Source organism: Molothrus aeneus, chromosome 2, assembly GCF_037042795.1.
Source record: "Molothrus aeneus isolate 106 chromosome 2, BPBGC_Maene_1.0, whole genome shotgun sequence".
Lineage (NCBI taxonomy): Eukaryota > Metazoa > Chordata > Aves > Passeriformes > Icteridae > Molothrus > Molothrus aeneus.
The window spans coordinates 117,481,525-117,502,158 of record NC_089647.1 but is presented as its reverse complement, the minus strand read 5'-3'; the positions used below and the strand labels follow the sequence as shown (position 1 = coordinate 117,502,158).

Genomic DNA, 20,634 nt, shown 5'->3' with positions numbered 1-20,634 from the left:
CAAGCCTGTCCGGGGCCGCAGCTGACGCCCTCTGCCCAGGGGCTGCAGCAGGGAGAAGAGGGCAGGCTCTCCCAGGGACATGCACACACATGCCCTTAGCTGGTGGGCATGGGCCTGGCAGCACCTGGCATGTACCTCACACTGCCCTGAGTGCCCACTCTGCACCAGCCAGGTGTACTGAGAATGTTCAGGGCCCTACAGTGTCCCGGTGACCACAGGGCTCCTGCAGGGAGACTTGTGTCTCACATTTAGATGCAATTGCCCGCATTCCCTGTTGTGCCATGGGCTCCCCCCAGCACACACAACAGGGAAGAGAGGCCAGGTTCTGGTGCCCTCCCCACGTGTCACACTAAGCCATTACTCTGAAGACGTTTTATTGGTACTCACAGTCCACTGCCCAGAAATCCACAACCAGGAGGGCTAGGGGAGCCTTCCCCCTGTTCCTGTGCCCCCATCCCTGGTGCCCAGCACAGCCCAGCAGCTGCTCAGGGCTCCCGGGGCCCAGTGCAGGTGCTGCTCCGGCCTGGGGCTCCATGCAGCAGGGGTGCAGCCGCTGGCCGGTGCGAGGCCGGGCTGCCGCCAGTCGCGTCCGACGGCCGCGGGGAGCTGCGGCCAGCTGCTGCTACACACCGGCAGCGGGAGTGCCTTCTCCGGGCTCCGCGGAGCCCGGCGCCGGCTCAGGGGAGGCCGGCGGTCCGGACGGCCCCGCGGGAGCCCCGTGCTCGGCGGCGCGGCGCTGCAGAAGCGCGGGCACCAGCCCCACGTAGGTGCCCATCAGGCGGTGGTTGGCGCGGACCAGCCTGGCGGCGCAGCTGTCCAGGCACGACTCCTGCGGGGGACAGGGGGTCAAGGGCGGCGGACACCCGGCCTGCGGGCCCCGGGCGCCGTGCCCCGCTCACCTCGCGGCCCGTGAGAAGCCGGTAGTTGAGGTTGCAGACGCAGTGGCGGAAGCAGAGCTCGGTCATGCGGTTGTAGACCAGCAGGAAGTCCCGCAGCTGGGGAGCAGGCGCGGGTCACACCGGGCAGACGGGGCCGGGACCCCCGACACCCACCGCGAGTTCCGGCCTGTCCCCCGGCCAGCCCGAGACGCCCGGGTCCCTTCCAGGACTCCGCCGGTTCTCCAGAGAACCCGGCACCTCGAGATCCCAGGGCCGGAGCCCTCGGGACACACCGGGACACACCGGGACACACCACCGCACCCGGGACTTCCCATGAAGGCCTCGCGGGACATGCCGCCCCCCGCCCCTGGCCCGAGGCTTACGCTGCGGAGCTGCTGCCGGTGCTCGGCCGCCGGGTCCATCCCGGGCCCGGCCGGGCCCGGTCCCTCCGCACCCGCAGGACCACCCGGCGAACTCCCAGCACGTCACTTCCGCTCGGCTCAGCGATGACGCCACTTCCGGGCCCTTGACGCCACTTTCGGCGCGTCCGGGCCGAAGCGGAGCGGGAGCGGCGCGGGGGGGCCCGGCGGGGCCGGGGCGCAGGTGGGGCTGGGCAGGGACCGGGCGGGGTGAGCGGCCGTGGGGCCGGTGGAGCCGGGCCGGGACAGCCCCGGGAGCGAGGCCGGCGCCGCCGCCGCCCGGGGTCGGTTCCGGCAGGAGCGGCCCCCGGGGGTTCCCTCGGAGGTCGGTCCCGTCCCGGGGCCTTGCCGTGCGTGGCTGCGGACGGCTCCGTTCCGACGCTGCCCCCGCCAGCCCCGGAGGCTGTGGGACTGCGGGGCCGTTCTCCGGCGAGGATGGCCCTGGGCGGTGGCGGCCTCTGCCCGCGGGGTTGGACCCTGGAGCCGGGCCGGGCGCTGTGCCCGCCGGGGAGGGGACAGGTCGCGGGTAACGGGCTCTTGGGAGCCCGCCCCGGGCCCCGCCTGCTCTGGAATGTGCCCGGACCGGTCCGAGCGCTGCGGGCCCCCCCCGCGCTCCTGTGTACGTGGCTCCGGGCGCCCTCCTGGCCGGGGCCGTGCGGGGCGCCGCCAGCGCCGCTGTTTCGGGCAGGGTCTGCGGGGATCCCCAGCGGGGTTTGTGAGCGGGAGCTCGGCGTGCGGCCCGAGGGGCGGGGGAGCCCGGCAGTCCTGGGCGCGATGGTGTGGGAGCCACGGTGGGGTCGGTGCCTCTGGGATGTGCCGCCCTGCGGGTCCGTTCCGGGAGCAGGGGTGTCCCGAGGGGCGGCCGGCCGGGCTGGGCAGCGGCTGCAGGAGGCCCTGCGCAGGGGGCAGCGGCTGCTCAGCGCCCGCGGCTGCCGATGCGGGCCCCTCCCTGCGCTGTAGCCTCCTGCTGTCCCAGCACGGCGCCGCGGGTGCTGCCGGTGCCCCGGCCGGGCCGAGGTCCTGGTCCCAGTGCCACGTCCGTGTCCTTGCAGGCCCTGAGGATGTCGGACGGGATCCTGAGCAAGGCAGCCACCATGGAGATCCCCATAAGCAGCAACGGGGACACCAGCAGCCTGCCTGAGGACGATGGCCTGGAGCAGGTCCGGGGCTCGGGAAGCCCGGGGGTGTCTGGGGCTGTCCCAGGGCTGTGCTGTCTCTGCATCTCACCCACTGTGTCCTGTGCCCCCTAGGACCTGCAGCAGGTGATGGTGTCGGGACCCAACCTGAACGAGACCAGCATTGTGTCAGGCGGCTATGGGGGCACAGCCGAGGGCATCATCCCCACGGGCACCATCAAAGGTACTGGGGCTGCCTTTGAGGGAGGGGGACCATCGTGGGACAGAAGGGCTCAGCTCCCCTCAGTGCCCCTGACTCATGACAAAGGGCTGTGCCACACCCTAGCTGGGGTGTCACCTGGGGGGGCTCAGGTTCTGTGCAGGGGCAGCATGTGGGGCTGTGTACTGAGGCAGAGCAAGGGCTGCTGTCCCAGCTCCACTCTCCCTGGGCTGGGTGCTCCCCTATCACAGGGTGGGATCTCTGCTGGGAATTTCCATCCCTGTGGGATTCTGAGTCCCTGCTGTGCCAGAGGGTCCCAGGTCTGTCCTGGCCCTTGTGTAGTGGGAGCTCTGGAGTGTGCTGGGGATGAGGCGGCAGGCAGGGGGCCCCGAGCCCACACCCTACTGACCCCTTCTTGCGGGGCCAGCTGGGCTGTGCACCCCGGGAGACCTGGCACCACTGTCCTTGTTCCATGCAGACCTCTCCCTGAGGGTGCCCCAGGGCTTGAGAAGGGTCCGTGTGGGCAGAGAGGGCGAGTGCACGTGTGTGTGCTTCCCTGGAGCACTGCTGCTGCTGGCCCTGTGTCCCTCTGTCCCCGTGACACCAGGCCAGCCCAACCCTTGGGGTGCAGGGATTCCTGCCCAGGGGCAGTGGTGGGGGCGGTTCCTGGGCTGGGGGAGTCCATCTGTGTGGCTGTAGCCGTGTCTCTGGGTTCCAAGGCTCACCTGCTGCCATTGCTCTCCCGCTGCCGCCCGCCCGCGCACTCGTCCCTGTCCCCTGCCCCCCGTCCCCTCTGCCCTGGCTACCCCACTATCCCATGCCCTGTGCCCCCCCCCCTCCGCTCGGCCCCGCAGCCCCCCCGTTTCCAGGCTCTCTTGTCCACCCTCACCCCCCCCGAGGAGCGTCGGTGCCCCCCAGCGCGCCCGCTGCCCGCAGGATGGCCCGCCCGGCCGCGGCTCCCGCAGGTATGGCGCCCCCGAGGGACACTGGTGAGAGCCCCCGTGGTGGCTGAGTCATGGCCAGAGCCTGCTGCTGATCCTTGTGCTGGGACGGTGCTGAGAACAGCGCTGATGGGCCCAGGGGCTTAGAGGTGGCTCCTGGCCAGGGGGGCCCAGTCTGCCCCTGAGCCCACCTGAGGCACTCCCAGTGCTGCTGGGCAGTGTTCCCCCTGTGTCCAGCCTGGTGAGGATGGGGCAGGGCCTGGTGCAAGCAGAAATGGCTGGGCTGGGGTCTGTGCCCCTGTGTGGGACCCTCAGGGGGGCTGGCAGGAGCAGGGTCCTCACCACAATGCCTGCGAGCCAGTGCTGGGCATGTGCCCAGAGCTAGGCATGCTGCTGTGGAAACAGCAGCTCCAGGACATAGGGCTCTGGAGGCTGGGGCTGCCCGGTCCCCATGGCTGCTGCCCTCCTGGAGCTGGTGCCAGGTTCCCATCCCTGTCCCTGTGCCAGGCCCTGGGCTGCACCCACCGCCCCCCGGACCCCCAGCCGGTGGAGAGGAGGTCGTGCGTGGCATTGCCGTTGAGAAGTTTGACATTGTCAAGAAGTGGGGGATCAACACCTACAAGGTGAGGGGACACTGGTGGGCCTTCCTGCCTCACTCCCACAAGCAGCTGCTCTCAGAGGGGTTTTGGGCACTCACATGTACCTTGGCCCCTGTCTCCCCCTGCTGCAGTGCACCAAGCAGCTGCTCTCAGAGGGGTTTGGGGGACTCACGTGTGCTTTGGGCCCTGTCTCCCCTGTTGCAGTGCACCAGGCAGCTGCTCTCAGAGGGGTTTTGGGACTCACACATGCCTTGGGGCCCCATCTCCCCCTGCTGCAGTGCACCAGGCAGCTGCTCTCAGAGGGGTTTGGGGGACTCACACGTGCTTTGGGGCCCCATCTCCCCCTGCTGCAGTGCACCAAGCAGCTGCTCTCAGAGGGGTTTGGGGGACTCACACATGCTTTGGGGCCCCATCTCCCCCTGCTGCAGTGCACCAAGCAGCTGCTGTCGGAGCGGTTCGGCCGAGGGTCCCGCACGGTGGACCTGGAGCTGGAGACCCAGATCGAGCTGCTGCGGGAGACCAAGCGCAAGTACGAGAGCGTCCTGCACCTGGCACGGGCACTCACGGCCCACCTCTACAGCCTCGTGCAGACCCAGCACGCCCTGGGCGACGCCTTTGCTGACCTCAGCCAGAAATCCCCCGAGCTACAGGTGTGCCAGGGCTAGGGGGACACTGCAGTGAGGGCAGGGACACCTGGGCTGGGGGGAGCAGGGGTGGCTGGAGCTTGACCCTGGGGTTGTGGAGGTTAGGATTTGGGGAGTCACACTTGGGCACCAGGGCAGAAACACAATCTGCGCAAGAGTGGATGTTGTGCTGCTGCTGGGCTGGGTGGTGCTGTGTCATGGTTGGCCTTGGTGGTCTCAGGGGGCTCTTCCCCCAGAATCCTTGATGGAGGGAAGTGGGGATGGGATCCGTGGCCCCTCACTGTGCCCCCATCCCTGTGACCCCAGGAGGAGTTTGGGTACAACGCAGAGACACAGAAGCTGCTGTGCAAGAACGGGGAGACGCTGCTGGGCGCTGTCAACTTCTTTGTGTCCAGCATCAACACGCTGGTCAACAAGACCATGGAGGACACACTCATGACAGTCAAGCAGTACGAGACAGCCAGGTGGGACAGGGGGCTCGGGAGGCTCGGGGCTCCTGGGCAGGCCTGGGGGCAGGCCTGTGATGGCAGGGATGCTGTGCAGGTTGGAGTATGACGCGTACCGCACGGACCTGGAGGAGCTGAGCATGGGCCCGCGCGACGCTGGCGCCGTCAGCCGCCTGGACGCCGCCCAGAGCCAGTTCCAGAGCCACAAGGACAAGTACGAGAAGCTGCGGGCGGACGTGGCCATCAAGCTCAAATTCTTGGAGGAGAACAAGGTGGGTGCAGGGATGGGAGGTGCGGGGTGGGGATGGGGACACAGGAATGGGAGATGCAAGACAGAGGTGAGGCATGCAGAGATGGGGCACATGAGGAGGGGGGATTTGGGGCAGGGATGGGGGGAAGTGCAGGGTTAGGAGGCACAGGGATGGGGTCATTGCAGGGATTTGACAGCCACACTGGATTTGTCACTCAAGGACACGAATTGGGTGGAACGGGCAGTGCAGAGGGAGAGTGGTGGCACTCAGGGGGTATCAGAGGGCTTTCCAACCCCTTTTCTGTGCTGCTGGGGTGGGCTCAGGCCCCCCCGGTCATGATCCCTCCCCTCCCAGATCAAGGTGATGCACAAGCAACTGCTGCTGTTCCACAATGCCATCTCTGCGTACTTTGCTGGGAACCAGCAGCAGCTTGAGCAGACCCTCAAGCAGTTCAACATCAAGCTCAAGACCCCCGGCGCCGAGAAGCCCTCCTGGCTGGAGGAGCAGTGAGCCCCCGTGCCCCCCCGGATGGAGGAGCACACATGGACCTCATTTGTGGCCGGGGGCTCGTGGGGGCCACAGCCCAGGCCTGTCTTGGATGGGGGGGGGCCCCCAGGTGTGGGGAGCTGCCAGAGGGCTGGGTCCCCCCTCATCCCACAGCCCCTCCTCAGGGCAGGGTGCAGCAGCTCCTCGGCACAGACCCCACACAGCAGACAGCTGGAGCCCCCCTGCCCCTGACACTCCCAAGGGGGCTGGCTGAGCTGCTGCCCCCAGACACCCCACTCACCCTGGGGTGAGCCAGGACCTTCCACTGTCCCCCCTCTGCCTCCCCGGGGCAGGATGAGGGTGCACCCCTCCCAGGCCCACTGCCACTTCCCCCCAGGGAGCCCCCTGCCCTGTGGCACAGTGGAGCTGGGTGGGGGCAGCACCGGCACAGCCAGACCCCCCTGTATTGAGGAGGGGCTGTGGGGCTGCACCTGGCACTCAAGGGGCTCCTGCTCTGCCTGCCAGTGCTAGGGACACCCCAGCCCCCTCCAGGCCATTCACAGGTTTTTCCAGCCTGGCTGCTCATGCACTCCTGATTCACAGGGGGCTGCACCCCCAAAGACCCCCCTGCTTCCCCAACCGGGGCTGTGGCACCCTGGGCTGGGCTGGTGAGGGGTCCCTGTGCCCTGCTGCTCGTGGCAGGGGGAGTCGCTGGCCAGGCACAGGTCCCCTGGAACCCTGGGAGAGGACAGGGGGCTCCAAGCAGGGACCAAAGGTCAGTGGAGACACAGGGGGTGCACGCGTATCCATGCGTGTCCGTGTGTGGGCACACGCGTGTCCCCGGACTGGGCACCTGTGCTGCACACGGGGGCTGGGGTCCCGGCCAGGGCCCACCCCCACCCCATGAGGGGCCCCCCGCTACCCCCGCACTTGGGCACTTTCTCCTGAGACAAAACTGTTGGTTTTTCTTGCTCATTAATTTAACTCATAATTTAATGTCGGGATCCGACTTCCCCCTGCCCCGCCCTGGTGACGGTCTGACCCCCCAAGCCCCTGACTTCTGTAAAACCCCAATAAATGGTACAGATCAGTGTGTGCCGAGCCACAGCGGGACAAGGAGGGGCTGCAGCTGCGGGCTGCGGCTGCCAGGGTGGGTGGGAGATGGGGGCATGAGCCCCACAACAGTGAGGACCCTGATGGAGCCCTAGGGCAAGGGGGACTGGCTGCTACTTGTGGGGTCCCAGGCTTGGAAGGGGAATGAGCTGGAGCACGGGAGAGATGGCTCTGGGGGTGAGAGAGGGGCTTGGGGGGATCCTGCTTCCCCTCCGGCAAGGGGAGCCACCCCTTGCTCCAGCCCCGTGGCACCAGCATGAACCAGGACCAGGTGGGAGTCAATGGGGACAGGATGGGGGGCACCACACGGGGAGGCTGGGTGGGATCGGCCTGGGGTTCCTGGCACCATCACCACTGTCCCACTGGTGTCACTGAGAGCTCGGGAGTCCCACAGGATGGATTCCCCTTCCCCAGGCCAGGCACTCGGGCTGGTGCCATCTGGTGCCCTCCTCCATTGCCCTTCAACCTATTCCTACTCTAGGAATTGGATTTGTCCAATTTCTGCTCCCCTGGGGCTCCTGGACACCCCCCAGGACACTCACTGGCCCCTGGGACACTGCCTTCAGAAGATTCCCAGCCCTCCTGAACCATCCTCCTGGACATCCTCTCCCTCTGCCCCCTGGAACACTGAAACCCTCCCATGGGGTCCTGCCACTCCCCAGACATGGATGTGAGCAATCCCTGGCCATGCTGAGCTGCTGGGCTCGGGTGGGTGTCTGCCCCCAAGGGATGAGAGCTGTTCCAGGTGCCTGCTCTGTGCCCCCAGGCCCATCCTCCAGGTCCTGTGGGATACTGGGGAAGGACCTGGGATCTCTGTGGGGAGGAAGAGCTGCTGGAGGTGAGGATGGAGGTCCTTGGTGGAGGGGAGCCCCTGTGCTGCTTCCGTGCTGCTCCCGTGCTGCAGGTGTCCCAGCAGCTGATCCCCGTGGTGCTGCAGGTGTCCCAGCAGCTGATCCCCGTGGTGCTGCAGGTGTCCCAGCAGGTGATGCCCGCGGTGCTGCAGGTGGGACACGTGAAGCCTCAGCCCCCACTGCTGTGTCTGGGGGTGCTGGCTGTGAGTGGGGGGTCCTGGGGGTGGGTCCCGTGTTCCAGGGCAGGTCACCCCCATCACCCTCATCATCATCATCCCTGCTCCTGGGGCACTGTGATGGCTGCACAACCAGGTCTGGCCTGGCTGCGGAACCCTCCAGACACTGACGCCAAGGTGGAGGGGCAGGGAACCATGCTGGGGCCCCCCATGTGGATTTGGACAGATTTACTGGGGGGCTGGTTCATGGCAGAGCTCTGGCTCCATCCTGGAGCTGATGGGTCTCCCTGATGGGTCCCCAAATGTGCTGGGCTGGGTCAGCACCTTCCTGTCCCTGTGGCCATCATCCCCCCATGGCCCAGTCCAGCAGTGACCTGGCTGGGGATAGGGGCACCTCCTCTGTACCTCTGGAGCTCCAGCTCTTCCAGGATGCCCTGTCCAAGACCTGCCTCACCCAAAGGAGGCAGCCGGGAGCTGCTGGAATTCCCGGGAAGCTGCAGCAGGTGGGCTCGATGCCACGTCCTGAACGGGGTGGGGGGGCACCAGCTGATGGGGGGGATGGTGATGAGGGGAGTCCCACGTGGAGGAGGAGCTGTGGCAGCTGGCAGGTGGGAAGAAGCGTGGGCTTCCTAAAAACTGAGGGGCTGGGGTGGGCCTACTGGGCTCTGGTTTTAGTCCTATCCCCCCCTTTATAAACCCCTTTGTACCCGGCCTGTACCTCCTTTATACCACCCCTCTATAACCGCTATGTTACACCTCTTTTTACCTGTGCATCCCCCTCGCCGCCCTTTATACCCACCTGTTCGCCTTGACCTTCCCTTTATTCCCCCTTTTATATTCTTCCTACTTCCCAATTTATTCCACCCGTCACCCCACGCTCGGTAACCCCCCGCCGCGCCATGCCCCCACCCACCAGTGTGTTCCCACATTCCCCAGCCCTGCTCCCGCTCCAATTTGGGGTCAGCCCCCCCAGATTCGGGGTCGGGATGTGGTTGCCGTGGCAACAGCCGGGTACCCCTGGATGCGCGGAGCCCCCCCCAGCTGCAGAGCCACAGCCCAGGGCGAGACCACTGCCGCTGGAGGGGGGGCCGAGGGGTCACTTTGCGCACTTTCCCGCCGCACCCTCCCCACGAGCCCCCCAGCCGGGGGCGGCAGCGCGTCCTGCGGCGGCGCCTCGGCACCGCGCGTGGGGTGTCCTCGGGGGCGGGTTCCGTGGGACGGGGAGGCGGTGGCGCGTCCCGCCTCCCCCTGCGGAGCGCGGTTGGTGCCGCCCGGCCCGGCCGCCTCCCTGTCGCATCCCGGGCCGGGGCCGAGGATGCGCCGTGGGGTCCCGCGGCGCGCGCGGGAGCGAGGAGGGGGCTGCGGGGGGGGTGAGTGCGGGGGTGAGCGGGGGCGGCCCCGGCACCGGGCACCGGGCACCGGGCGGGGGGGGGCACCGCGGGGAGGGGTGTGAGGGGCGGGGGGGGGGGGGGGCGGGATGGCCGCGGGCAGCGCCCCCCGGGCCCCGCGGGCCGTGGGACCCCCGGGCCCCGCCGTGCCCCGGTGCCGCGGGGGGGGCGGTGCCGCACAATGGCGGCCGGGGCGGGGCCGCGGCCTGGAGCGCGGAGCCGCCGCAGCGCCGTGAGCGGGGCCGGGGCCGGGGCCGGGGCGGGGGACAGCGGCGGTGGGCACGGGGCTGCGGGGTCAGTGCGGCGCCGGGGACAGGGGGGTGAGGGGTGTCGCACGGGACCGGGGCTGGGCTCGGTGCCGGGGGGCTCAAGAGGCGGCGGCGGCGGCGGTGGGGTGTGCCCCTGGGGCGGGAGGGCGGCTGCTGTGGGTGCTGTGGGTGCCCTGTGGCGATTCCTCACCATGGATGGTGCCATGGGGCCAAGGAGAGGGGCTGTGGGGTCAGTGCATTCCGAGGGGCAGGAGGGGCAGGGCAGTGCCGGGGACACGGTGCTGTCTGTGTGAGGCTGTGGGGGCCATGGGCACGGTGGGGTCAGGGGGCGTCCCCGTGTGTGCCCCACAAGGTGTCTGTGGGGCCAGGGACTGCGGGATCCCTTGGGGTGGCTGCCCCGGGGTGCTGAGCCCTCATGCCACGGGGTGAGTGTCTGTTATGGCCTTCTCTGGGGCTGTGGGGTGGGCAGGGGGCTGTGGAGCACGGTGGGTTCAGTGGTGGGCTGCAGGGTGCCATGCAGTGCCTCCCCAGCATTTAAATTCCCCCCACTCTCGGGCTGAGGGTCTGCCATGACCCACCCCGAGCCTGTGGGGCGGGTGGGCGCTGCGTGGCGCCGTGGTTGGGGCTGGGAGCGGCCGTGGGGTGCCGGCAGCGCCGTGGGGTGCTGCAGGGTGCGTGCTCCTCACTGTGGTGTGCCCGCCAGGCTGAGGAGCCACCATGGCCCGCCATGAGCCCGCCAGCCCGGTGGTGCGGCAGATTGACCAGCAGTTCCTGATCTGCAGCATCTGCCTCGACCGCTACTGCAACCCCAAGGTGCTGCCCTGCCTGCACACCTTCTGCGAGAGGTGGGACCTCCCGAACCCACCTGAGCCCCCTGCATCCTCCCAAACCCCATCCCTGCCTGCACGCTTTCTGTGAGAGATGGGACCTCCTGAGCCCCCCCTGCCCCCCTGAACCCAATCCCTGCCTGCACACCTCCTGTGAGAGGTGGGACCCCTCATTACACTTCCTCCCTGCCCCCCACTGCACCCCCGGTGTACCCTCTGTGCCTGGCACCCACTCTCCATCCCTACCGTGTCTCTGGGCACCCCTACACCCCTCCTGTGCCCTCTGCACCCCACCAGCATCCATCCCCAGCACATCCCCACCGTGCCCTGGGCCCCCTGCACCCCCTGAGCCCTGACTGCAGCCCTGCCACTGCCACCCTCCAAATGCACTCCCCATGTCCTTACTGCCCCCCTGCACCCCCCAGCTGCTCTGCCCCTCCAGCACCTATCCCTCTGCCCCCCAGTGCACCCAGCCCCCTCTGCCTTGCTGCACCCCCTGTGTCCCTGAGCCTGCACCCCAGCACTACTGGCTGCACCCCCATGTGCCCCACTGCACCCCCTAAACCCTCAGTGTGAGCAGAACCCCCCTGAGCCCCACTGGTGTGAGCCAGGCCCTCCTGCACTCCCTGCCCTCCCAATGAGAGATGGAGTCAGGCCTCCTGTGCCCCCAGAGGTGGGGACTGGGACCCCCCTACATCCATGGCGCACGGTGGGGCTGGGACCCCCTGCCCTCCACACCCCTCTTCTCTGGGAGGGCTGCACAGCCCCTGAGCCCCCTGAGTGTGGGTGCTGGGGGCACCCTGGCTGGGTCCCCAAGTGGGGGGGTCTTGTTGCTGATGTCCCCCTCTCTCTGTGCTCCCAGAGCCCTCTGGTCCTACTCCATCCATCCATCCATCCATCCATCCATCCATCCATCCATCCATCCATCCATCCATCCATCCATCCATCCATCCATCATCTCCCCAGGGGCACTGGCACTGCTATCCCTTGTCCATCCTGTCCATCTGTCTGACTGCCCGCTCCCCTGCCACTCCCCCACCTGGTGTGACACCACACAGCCCTCCAGTCTGTCTGTCCATCTGTGTCTCCCATCCTCATGTGACACTGTGCAGCCCCCCCATGTGACTGTCCATCTGTCCTCCTCCTGCACCCCAGTGTGACACTGCAGCCCTGCCATCTTGTCCATCTGTCCCCTGGTTTGTCTGTCCCTCCCACCCTGTTCTCACCCCCGGTGCTCCACCACACAGCCCCCATGTCTGTGTGTCCATCTCTCCCCCTGCTCTCTGCCTGCACCCCAACCCTTTGGGTCTGTCTCACTGCCCCCCTCTCCCTGTGTTCCTCATTGCCTTGTCTGTCCATCCTGCTGCTCCTGTCCCACTGTCAGTGTGTTCAGCCCCCCTGTCCATCCATCTGTCCCCAGGCCTATCCACGTGCTCTTGTCCTGCATCCTGACCCTTGTGTTCATCTGTCCATCCCACTCTCTCTACCTGCCCCCAACCCTAGGTGGCACGTTCACCCTTCTGTCCCCCCATCAACCTGTCCGTCTGTTCCCCTGTCTCCCTGTCCATCCGTCTGTCCCTTCATCCCCCTGTTCTGCCCCCACAGACATGCCCCATCCCCCACCCCAGCAGGCCCTATCCCCCCATCCATCCCCTCATCTGTCCCCCTGTTGTCCCTATATCTGGACCCACGTGCCCCCTGTGCCCCCACTCCTGTCCCTGCCCCTTCATGTCCTGGCCCAGTCTGTCCCTGCCATGCCCGTGTGACCCCTGACCCCCGTGACCCCTGTGACCCCCTGACCCCTGTGACCCCAGGTGTCTGCAGAACTACATTCCGGCCCAGAGCCTGTCCCTGTCGTGCCCCGTGTGCCGCCAGACCTCGATCCTGCCCGAGCGGGGTGTCCCGGCGCTGCCCAACAACTTCTTCATCACCAACCTGATGGAGGTGCTGCAGCGGGACCCCGACCCCCGCGGGGCCCCCCCTGCGCCCCTGCCCCCCCTGGGCGCCGCCACCGGGCAGCCGCTCTGCTGCCCCAACCACGAGGGAAAGGTGGGGCCAGGCGCTGGCCAGGGGCTGGGGGGCTGTGCTGGGGGCTCAAGGGGTCTGGGGGGGGCTGAAGGGACCTGGGGGGCTGCAGGTGTCTGGGGGGCCTGGGGAGGTCCCAAGGGCTGATGTGACTCAGGGGCACTGGGGACCTGCAGGAGCTGGAAAGGCTCTAGGAGGGCTGGGATCTGGGGAAGGAAGGCTAAGGAAGTCTGTGAGGATGTGGAAGGTCTGTGAGGGTCAAGGGGGCTCGGGGGGGCTGCAGGCCTTGGAGAAAGGGTCCAGAGAGGGTCTGGGGAGGCTGCAGTGGTCCCGGGAGTATGGGGGAGGCTGTGTGGGCTCAGGAGGTGATTTGGGGCGGGCTGCAGGGTCCTTGGGCTGAGGTGTGGGGCAGCAGGTGAGCGCAGGTGTGGCAGGTGATGGAGTTCTACTGCGAGCCCTGCGAGACAGCCATGTGCCGGGAGTGCACGGAGGGGGAGCGGCGGGAGCACCGGGACCACCGCACCGTGCCGCTGCGCGACGTGCTGGAGCAGCACAAGGCAGCCCTGCAGCACCAGCTGGATGCCGTGCGTGCCAGGTACGGGGGCAGGGGGTGCTGGGGTCCCCAGGGCCCCACTCCCTCTGGGATCAGTGCCAGCTTGATGCCACCCACACACGGTACAGAGGGAGGGGAGGCTGAGGGTGTCGTGGGTACTGTGGGGTTTGAGGGTTCAGGGAGTGCCCGTGTCCTCCTTCTGCAGAGTACCACAGCTGGATGAGGGTGCTGTGGGGGATTTCAGGGTTCAGGTGGGGTTGGTGGGGGTTTGGGACTTCAGGGGGTCCCTGTGTCTCCCCAGGCTCCCGCAGCTGGCAGCAGCTGTGGGGCTGGTAGCCGAGATCAGCCGGCAGCTGGGGCAGCGCCGGGCTGAGGCTGAGGCGGAGATCGGGAGCAGCTTCGAGGAGCTGGAGGCAGCGCTGCGGCAGCGGCGGGAGGTGCTGCTGCGCGACCTGGAGGCCACCTGTGCTGCCAAGCAGCAGGTAACACACCTGGGGCTCTGTGCCCTTCACCAGGCCTTCCTGGGAGGGTGTGTGGGTACCCCAGCCATGCCCCACTGCCGGTGGCCCAGCCGGTGCAACAGTTGGGGTCCCAGTGCAGCACCAGCACTGGGGTTGTGGCCATGGCTACGGTGCAGGTGGGGGAGCATGCGGAGCCTTGGTTAGGGGTGCTGGGTGTGGGGGTCCCACACGGACACCACAGAGACGTGCCATCCCCACAGGATGCGCGGAGGGGCGGCTGGAGGTCCTGGCAGGGCCAGGATGTGGCTCAGGTGTGGGTGTTGGCACCGGGGTCCCACCTGGTGCCACAGGTGATGTCCCGTGGTTCAAGTGTGGGTGTTGCACTGGGGTCCCACCTGGTGCCACAGGTGATGATGTCCTGGTCGCGCAGGTGCTGGAGGCGCAGCTGGAGGTGCTTCGGCAGGGCCAGGAGAGCATCCTGAGCAGCTGCGCGTTCACGGAGCAGGCGCTGCACCACGGCTCAGCCACGGAGGTGCTGCTGGTGCAGAAGCAGATGGGTGAGCGGCTGCGGGAGCTGGCGGCGCGGCCCTTCCCCGAGCACCCGCACGAGAACGCGCAGCTCGAGTTCCACGCCGAGCCTGAGGGGCTGCGCCGCTCTATCCAGAACCTGGGCGCGCTGCTGACCACCAGCGCCACGGCGCACACCACGGTGGCCACAGGCGAGGGGCTGCGCCAGGCTGTGGTGGGGCAGCCCTGCTCGCTCAGCGTCACCACCAAGGACAAGGACGGGGCGCTGGTGCGCAGTGGCGGCGCCCGCCTGCGCTTCGCCGTGACAGGCCCCGACGGCGCCGCGGCCGAGGCCGAGGTGCAGGACAACCGCAACGGCACCTACGAGCTGGTGTACACACCGCGCAACGAGGGCGACTTCGTGCTGTCCATCCTGCTCTACGGGCAGCCCGTGCGCGGCTCCCCATTCCGCGCGCGCGCCCTGCGCCCCAGCGACGTGCCCCCGTCCCCCGAGGAGGCCAAGCGCCGCGTCAAGTCCCCGGGCGGGGGGCATGTGCGGCAGAAGGCCCTGCGCCGCCCCGCCAGCATGTACGGCAGCGCCAAGCGCAAGGAGAACCCCATCGAGGACGAGCTCATCTTTCGCGTCGGTGAGTGGGGAGCAGAGGGGTGTCTTGGGATGGTGGGGGCTCCCCAGGGCTCCCCAGGATGGTGGGGTCTCCCTGGGCTCCTCATGGCTCTCTGGAGTGGTGGTGGAGGGCCCCAGGGCGTGGCAGGGGTTTACCGGGGTGGTGAGTGGTCTCCCGGGGCCCCATGTTCCCCCCTGACTGGTGCCTGCAGGCAGCCGTGGCCGGGAGAAGGGCGAGTTCACCAACCTGCAGGGGATCTCCACATCCAGCGCTGGCCGCATCGTTGTGGCTGACAGCAACAACCAGTGCGTGCAGGTATGAACACCCTTGGGACCTCCAACCCCCCCAGGACCCCCACTGACTCTTGTTGCCCTCCACTAACCCCTACAGCAACAATCAGTGCATGCAGGTATGGACCCCTGGGACCCCCGCTGATCCCCCTGGGTAACCCTGAACCCCCATGACCCCACTGACCCCATCAGCAGTAACCAATGTGTGCAGGTACAGTCCCCTCCCTGGATCCCTGAAGTGTCCCAGACCCCCACTGACTCCCCCTGCTCCCCCCTGGCTCCCACAGTGGTTCTCCAATGGGGGGCAGTTCTGGCTGCATTTCAGGGTGGGGGGTGTTGCCCTGGTTCCCCTGACCCTGCTGCCCTCGCAGGTGTTCAGTAACGAGGGGCAGTTCCGGCTGCGTTTCGGGGTGCGGGGCCGTTCCCCAGGGCAGCTCCAGCGCCCCACAGGGGTCTCAGTGGACACCAACGGTGACATCATTGTGGCCGACTACGACAACCGCTGGGTCAGCGTGTTCTCACCTGAGGGCAAGTTCAAGGTGAGGCAAAGCAGGGCTCTGAGGGGGAGCCGTGGGCTGGGGGTCCATGGCAGCTCCCAGCCTCACTGCCTGTCCCCCCCCAGACAAAGCTGGGTGCGGGGCGGCTGATGGGCCCCAAGGGCGTCGCTGTGGACAAAAATGGGCACATCATCGTGGTGGACAACAAGGCTTGCTGCGTCTTCATCTTCCAGCCCAACGGCAAGCTGGTGGCACGGTTTGGCTCCCGCGGCACCGCCGAGCGCCAGTTCGCAGGTACCTGCCCTGGGACCCCCCAGCTGGGAGCCCAGGGCAGGCAGGACCGTGTGCCCCACATTGCTGGGGCAGCTGGTGGCACTGGGACCCCAAGAATGGCCTGAGCCTGGGGCACAGGTCCAGGCTGCAGTTCTAGACTTGCTTTCTGGATCCAGCTCTGGGCTGTGGGTTCAGGTTCTGGGCTCAAGACTTGTTCTGAGCTCTGGTTTGAGTTCTGGGGCTGGACAGGGAGCCAGGATCTGGTTCTAGGTCCAGCAACAGGTTCAGGGCTCTGGGGTGATGATCCAGTTCCAGGTTCTATCTCTGGGCTCTGGTTCAGGACTGAGATCCCAGGCTCTGAGTTCAGGGTTTGGTTCTGGGTTGGGTCTGGGTTCTGAGCTGTGTGTCCTAGACTGGGGCACTGGGTTTAGTTCTGGATACAGATTGTGGGTTTGGGTTTAGTTCTGGGTTGGGGCCCTGGGCTCAGGTTCTGGCAGTGGCTCCATCCTGGGGGCTCTGAGTTCTCGGCTCTGTCCATGCCTCAGGGCTCTGGGTCCATTCTGGTCCTGCCATAGAATGGGGCCAGGGCTGAACCCCGCCATTGCCCTCAGGGCCGAGCCCCCCGGTCCTGGGGATGAGTTCTCTGTGCCCCTCTCGGCCTGAGCCTCCTTTGTCTCCTCAGGACCCCATTTTGTGGCTGTCAACAACAAGAATGAGATTGTGGTGACCGACTTCCACAACCACTCTGTGAAGGTGAGTGTAGGCACAGGCAGGTGCTGAGAGCCCCCTGGTGCTCTGAGGGCGGGCTGGGGGCTGCAGTGACCCCCCCATGCCCACCAGGTGTACAATGCCGAGGGTGAGTTCCTGTTCAAGTTCGGCTCACACGGCGAGGGCAATGGGCAGTTCAACGCACCCACGGGGGTGGCCGTGGACAGCAACGGCAACATCATCGTGGCTGACTGGGGCAACAGCCGCATCCAGGTACCACACCTGTGCCCACAGGGACGCCTGTGCTGGCACGGACACACGGACAGCTGTGCCCGCACGGACACACAGACAGCTGTGCCTGCATGGACACACGGACACCTGTGCCTGCACGGACACACACACCTGTGCCCACACGGACGCCTGTGCTGGCACGGACACACGGACACCTGTGCCCGCACAGACACACGGACATAAACGGACACACACACACCTGTGCCCGCACGGACGCCTGTGCTGGCACGGACACACGGACACTTGTGCCCGCACGGACACACGGACATACACACACACACACACGCCTGTGTCTGCACAGACGCCTGTGCTGGCACGGACACACGGACACCTGTGCCTGCATGGACACATAGACAGCTGTGCCTGCATGGACACGCAGACACCTGTGCCTGCACAGACACACGGGCATACACACACACACACCTGTGCCTGCACAGACACATGGACACCTGTGCTGGCATGGACACACGGACACCTGTGCCTGCATGGACACACACACCTGTGCCCACATGGACACCTGTACTGGCACAGACACACAGACACCTGTGCCTGCACGGACACACGGAATCCTGTGCCTGCACAGACACCTGTGCCTACATGGACACCTGTACCTGCACACCTGTACCTGCGCACATCCCCCCAGGGCAGCCCAAGGGGGCTCAGCACTGCCCCTTCCCCATCCCACGTGTGTGCTGAGGGCACCTGCAGGGAACCAGGACACAACTGTGTTTGAGTGAGAGAGACTGGAGAGGATCTTGGGTCAGTGGGGAAGAGTCTGTGCAGGGTCTGCAGTCAGATGGGAGGGGTCAGACAAATGGGAGCAACAGAGGAGGGTCTCTGGTCAACTGGGAATGGTCCATGGGGGCCTAGGGGCAACTGGGAGGAGCTGGGAAGAGTTTTGCACCAAGAGCAACTGGGATGGACTGGGAAGGGGTCTGGGGTCATCTGGGAACAACTGGGAGCGTCTTGGGTTAACTGGAATAGACCCAGGGGGGGATCTTGACCACGTGCCCCCACAGGGAGTGCATCCCGCAGGTTTGGGGGCTGTCAGGGCTGGGTGTCCCTGGGCCATGGGGCCATTGGGGGTCCCTGGGGCTGGGTGTCCCTGGGGCTGGGTGTCCCTGGGCCGTGGGGCACAGCACTGTGCACTCCTGCAGGTGTTTGACAGCGCGGGCTCGTTCCTGTCCTACATCAACACGGCGGCTGACCCGCTGTACGGCCCGCAGGGGCTGGCCCTCACCTCCGATGGCCACGTGGTCGTGGCCGACTCGGGCAACCACTGCTTCAAGGCTTATCGCTACCTGCAGTGACGGCCAGGGCACCGGGCACGGCACCGGGCACGGCAGCAGGAGCCTGCAGCTGCACCGGGGGCACGGCTGCCCCGCGGCCTCGCCTGCCCCCCAAGCGCCATCCTGGCTTCATGTGCACTTTATCCCAGGGGGCAGCCGGGCCTGGGGGGGTGAGGATGGGTCCCGTGGGGTGGGGGCTGCCTGGGGGTCACAGTCTGGCCCCTCACCCACGGCAGGGCCAGCATCCCACTGCCCCTGCTGACAGGGTTCCCAAGGTGTGGGGGGACTGAGGGGCAGGGGGAGCCGCTGGAAGGGCTTGTGGGGGGCTGGGGGTGGCCAGTCCAGAGCCCCATGCCCCTTGAGGGCTGCCCCCCAGCTCCCAGCTCCCCTCCCCAGCTGTGGGGTGACTGTGTGTGCCTGCTGCCCCACTGCACTGCTGCTCCACAGCTCTGGGGGGCTCCAGGGGCTGTGGGGCAGCTGCCGCACGCTGACAAAACTGTATGTACAAAATAAAGTATTCTGGAAGTACCCTGGCCCGTGCTGCCCCGTAGCCATGGCTGTCCTTCACACACCCTGCCCTGCAGCCCCCGTGGCCTGTGGGCCCCCCCAGCTGCACTGGACACCCCCAGACAGTGCCAGGCCAGCAGGGACAGGAGCTGTGCCTGGAGCTCAGTGGCACCGTGGGCGCCTGCCTGGCCTGGGCGTTCTGCCAGCACTGACCCATCTGCAGGGACAGGGACACACTGGGAGTGGGGACAGGGTTAGACTGGTCTGTATTGGGTCAGAGTGGTCTGTGCTGGCAGCAGGGTTTGGGCTGGACTGGTCTGTATTTATACTGGGTCAGACTGGGCTGTACTGGCATGGAGACTGGGTCAGACTGGGCTGTACTAGGAGTAGGAACTGGTCCATACTGGTCCGTGTACCCGGGAGAAAGTGGTCAGTGACCTGCCGAGCTGCTCAGACCCCAGTGGACCCCCGGGGATACCACAGGGGCTGTGGAGGGGTCACGGGGCTGCTCTGCCCGGTCCTCACTGACTCTGGCCATCCCTGGGGGATCCTGGATGGCAGCAGAGCTCACCAGACCCTGCTCATCACCCCCACCATCCCTGGGGTGTCTGTGACCCTGTTCCCAAGCAGGGCTGGAGGGAGGATCCAGGGAAGTCCCTGTTCCTGGTCCTGATGCTGGGAAGCTCCCAGAACAGATCACCTGTGGGTCCCACAGGATGGGCAGGACAGCCAGGGGATCAGATCCAGCTGAGGGCTGGGAAAGGCAGGTCCTGCTGGGAGACAGGGTGACCTGTGGGACAGGCGTGGGTGTGCCTGCCTGAAGCTCAGGAAAGGTTTTGGCACCATCTCTGTCTCCCTGGCATCCCACGGAGCACCTGCAGCCTGGCTGGGACAGGTGCTCCTTGTTGGGAGCACCTGGCTGAGGGCCAGCCCCAGGGAGGGGTGGGAATGGGGCCACACTGGGGGCCAGGCACTGCTGGGCTCCCCAGGGCTCAGTGCTGGGGCGGTGCTGTCCCAGAGCTGTCAGTGACCTGGATGGAGCGTGGAGTCCATGGACCACACACGGCTGGTTGGAATGTGGCTCTGCCGAGGGCAGAAAGGATCCCAGAGGGGTCTGGCCAGGCTGGACTAACGAGCCAAGGCCAGCGGTGTGAGGGTCAACAAGGGCAAGTGCTGGGGCTTCTGCTCGGGTCACCAAAACCCCTGCAACACCCCAGGCTGGGCAGAGGGGCAGGGGGCTGCAAACGGCCCTGGGGGTGCTGGGCACAGGGGCTGGATGTGAGCCCAGGTGTGCCCAGATGGGCAAGAGGCTGATGGCACCTGGGCTGTGCCAGCCCCAGTGTGGGCACAGACCCAGTGTGGGCACAGCCCCAGGGCAGGGATTGTCCCCTGTGCTGGCACTGTGTGACACCTCGAGGGCTGTGTCCAGTTCTGGTCCTGCAGGAGAGCCCTGGAGGGGCTGGAGCGTGTCCAGGGCAGGGAATGGAGCTGGGAAGGGACTGGAGAATCCCTGAGGGAGCTGGGAAGGGGCTGAGCCTGGAGCAAAGGAGGCTCAGGGGGGACCTTTCCAGGAAACAAGTGAGAGGACAAGAGGAAATGGCCACAAGCGGTGCTCAGGGAGGTTCAGGTTGGACATCAGGAGGAATTTCTTCATGGAAAGGGCTGCCCCGTGCTGGAAGGGGCTGTCCAGGGAGGTCTGGAGTGCCCATCCCACGTCCAAGGAACAGCAGGAGGTGGCACTCGGAGCTCTGGGCTGGGGACAAGGTGGGGATCAGTCACAGGCTGGACTCAGCCTTGGCGGTCTCACCAAACGGAGTGGCTGCGATCCTGTGCGGGATCAGACCGGTCCCCACACCCCGTGTCACCGTCGCTGCTCCCGGCCGGAACCCCCGGTGCTGCCCCTCCGGGGCTGGTAAGAGCCGGGAGCCTCCCGGTCCAGCCGGGGGCAGGGGGTTCCGGGGGCACAGCAGCCGTAGGGAGTCCC

General features: G+C 67.0%; 3 protein-coding genes across 3 annotated transcripts; 2 read left to right on the top strand and 1 right to left on the bottom strand.

Moving 5' to 3' along the window:
• Positions 1–357: 357 nt before the first annotated feature.
• On the bottom strand, positions 358–1,388 carry TIMM10B (translocase of inner mitochondrial membrane 10B). Its single transcript, XM_066545617.1, has 3 exons — positions 1,262–1,388; positions 900–995; positions 358–829 (listed from the first exon to the last, which is right to left on the bottom strand). Exons 1-3 carry the CDS (start codon positions 1,298–1,300, stop codon positions 623–625), a joined length of 342 nt encoding a protein of 113 aa, XP_066401714.1. The 5' UTR covers positions 1,301–1,388; the 3' UTR covers positions 358–622.
• Positions 1,389–1,394: 6 nt separating this feature from the next.
• Positions 1,395–7,092, top strand: ARFIP2 (ADP ribosylation factor interacting protein 2). The gene is made up of 8 exons (XM_066545616.1): positions 1,395–1,481; positions 2,350–2,457; positions 2,548–2,656; positions 4,081–4,196; positions 4,601–4,822; positions 5,123–5,280; positions 5,360–5,534; positions 5,868–7,092. The coding sequence occupies exons 2-8, from the start codon at positions 2,359–2,361 to the stop codon at positions 6,021–6,023; spliced, it is 1,035 nt and encodes a 344-aa protein (XP_066401713.1). The 5' UTR covers positions 1,395–1,481; positions 2,350–2,358; the 3' UTR covers positions 6,024–7,092.
• A 2,308-nt stretch (positions 7,093–9,400) lies between these two features.
• On the top strand, positions 9,401–18,676 carry TRIM3 (tripartite motif containing 3). Its single transcript, XM_066545610.1, has 12 exons — positions 9,401–9,509; positions 10,500–10,641; positions 12,438–12,672; positions 13,083–13,243; positions 13,503–13,683; positions 14,093–14,816; positions 15,007–15,110; positions 15,457–15,624; positions 15,708–15,876; positions 16,538–16,608; positions 16,696–16,836; positions 18,012–18,676. Exons 2-12 carry the CDS (start codon positions 10,514–10,516, stop codon positions 18,162–18,164), a joined length of 2,235 nt encoding a protein of 744 aa, XP_066401707.1. The 5' UTR covers positions 9,401–9,509; positions 10,500–10,513; the 3' UTR covers positions 18,165–18,676.
• Positions 18,677–20,634: the final 1,958 nt, after the last annotated feature.

Bases quoted from the DNA above. Each gene is read 5' to 3' on its own strand.
- ARFIP2 (XM_066545616.1), top strand. From the start codon at position 2,359: ATGTCGGACGGGATCCTGAGCAAGGCAGCCACCATGGAGATCCCCATA. The intron at 4,197-4,600 runs GTGAGGGGACAC...CCCCTGCTGCAG, and splicing joins GGGGGATCAACACCTACAAG to TGCACCAAGCAGCTGCTGTC. The intron at 4,823-5,122 runs GTGTGCCAGGGC...CTGTGACCCCAG, and splicing joins AGAAATCCCCCGAGCTACAG to GAGGAGTTTGGGTACAACGC.
- TRIM3 (XM_066545610.1), top strand. From the start codon at position 10,514: ATGGCCCGCCATGAGCCCGCCAGCCCGGTGGTGCGGCAGATTGACCAG. The intron at 15,111-15,456 runs GTATGAACACCC...CTGCCCTCGCAG, and splicing joins GCAACAACCAGTGCGTGCAG to GTGTTCAGTAACGAGGGGCA. The intron at 16,837-18,011 runs GTACCACACCTG...GCACTCCTGCAG, and splicing joins GGGGCAACAGCCGCATCCAG to GTGTTTGACAGCGCGGGCTC.
- TIMM10B (XM_066545617.1), bottom strand. From the start codon at position 1,300: ATGGACCCGGCGGCCGAGCACCGGCAGCAGCTCCGCAGC. The intron at 996-1,261 runs GTAAGCCTCGGG...CCTGCTCCCCAG, and splicing joins ACCGGCAGCAGCTCCGCAGC to CTGCGGGACTTCCTGCTGGT. The intron at 830-899 runs GTGAGCGGGGCA...TGTCCCCCGCAG, and splicing joins GGCTTCTCACGGGCCGCGAG to GAGTCGTGCCTGGACAGCTG.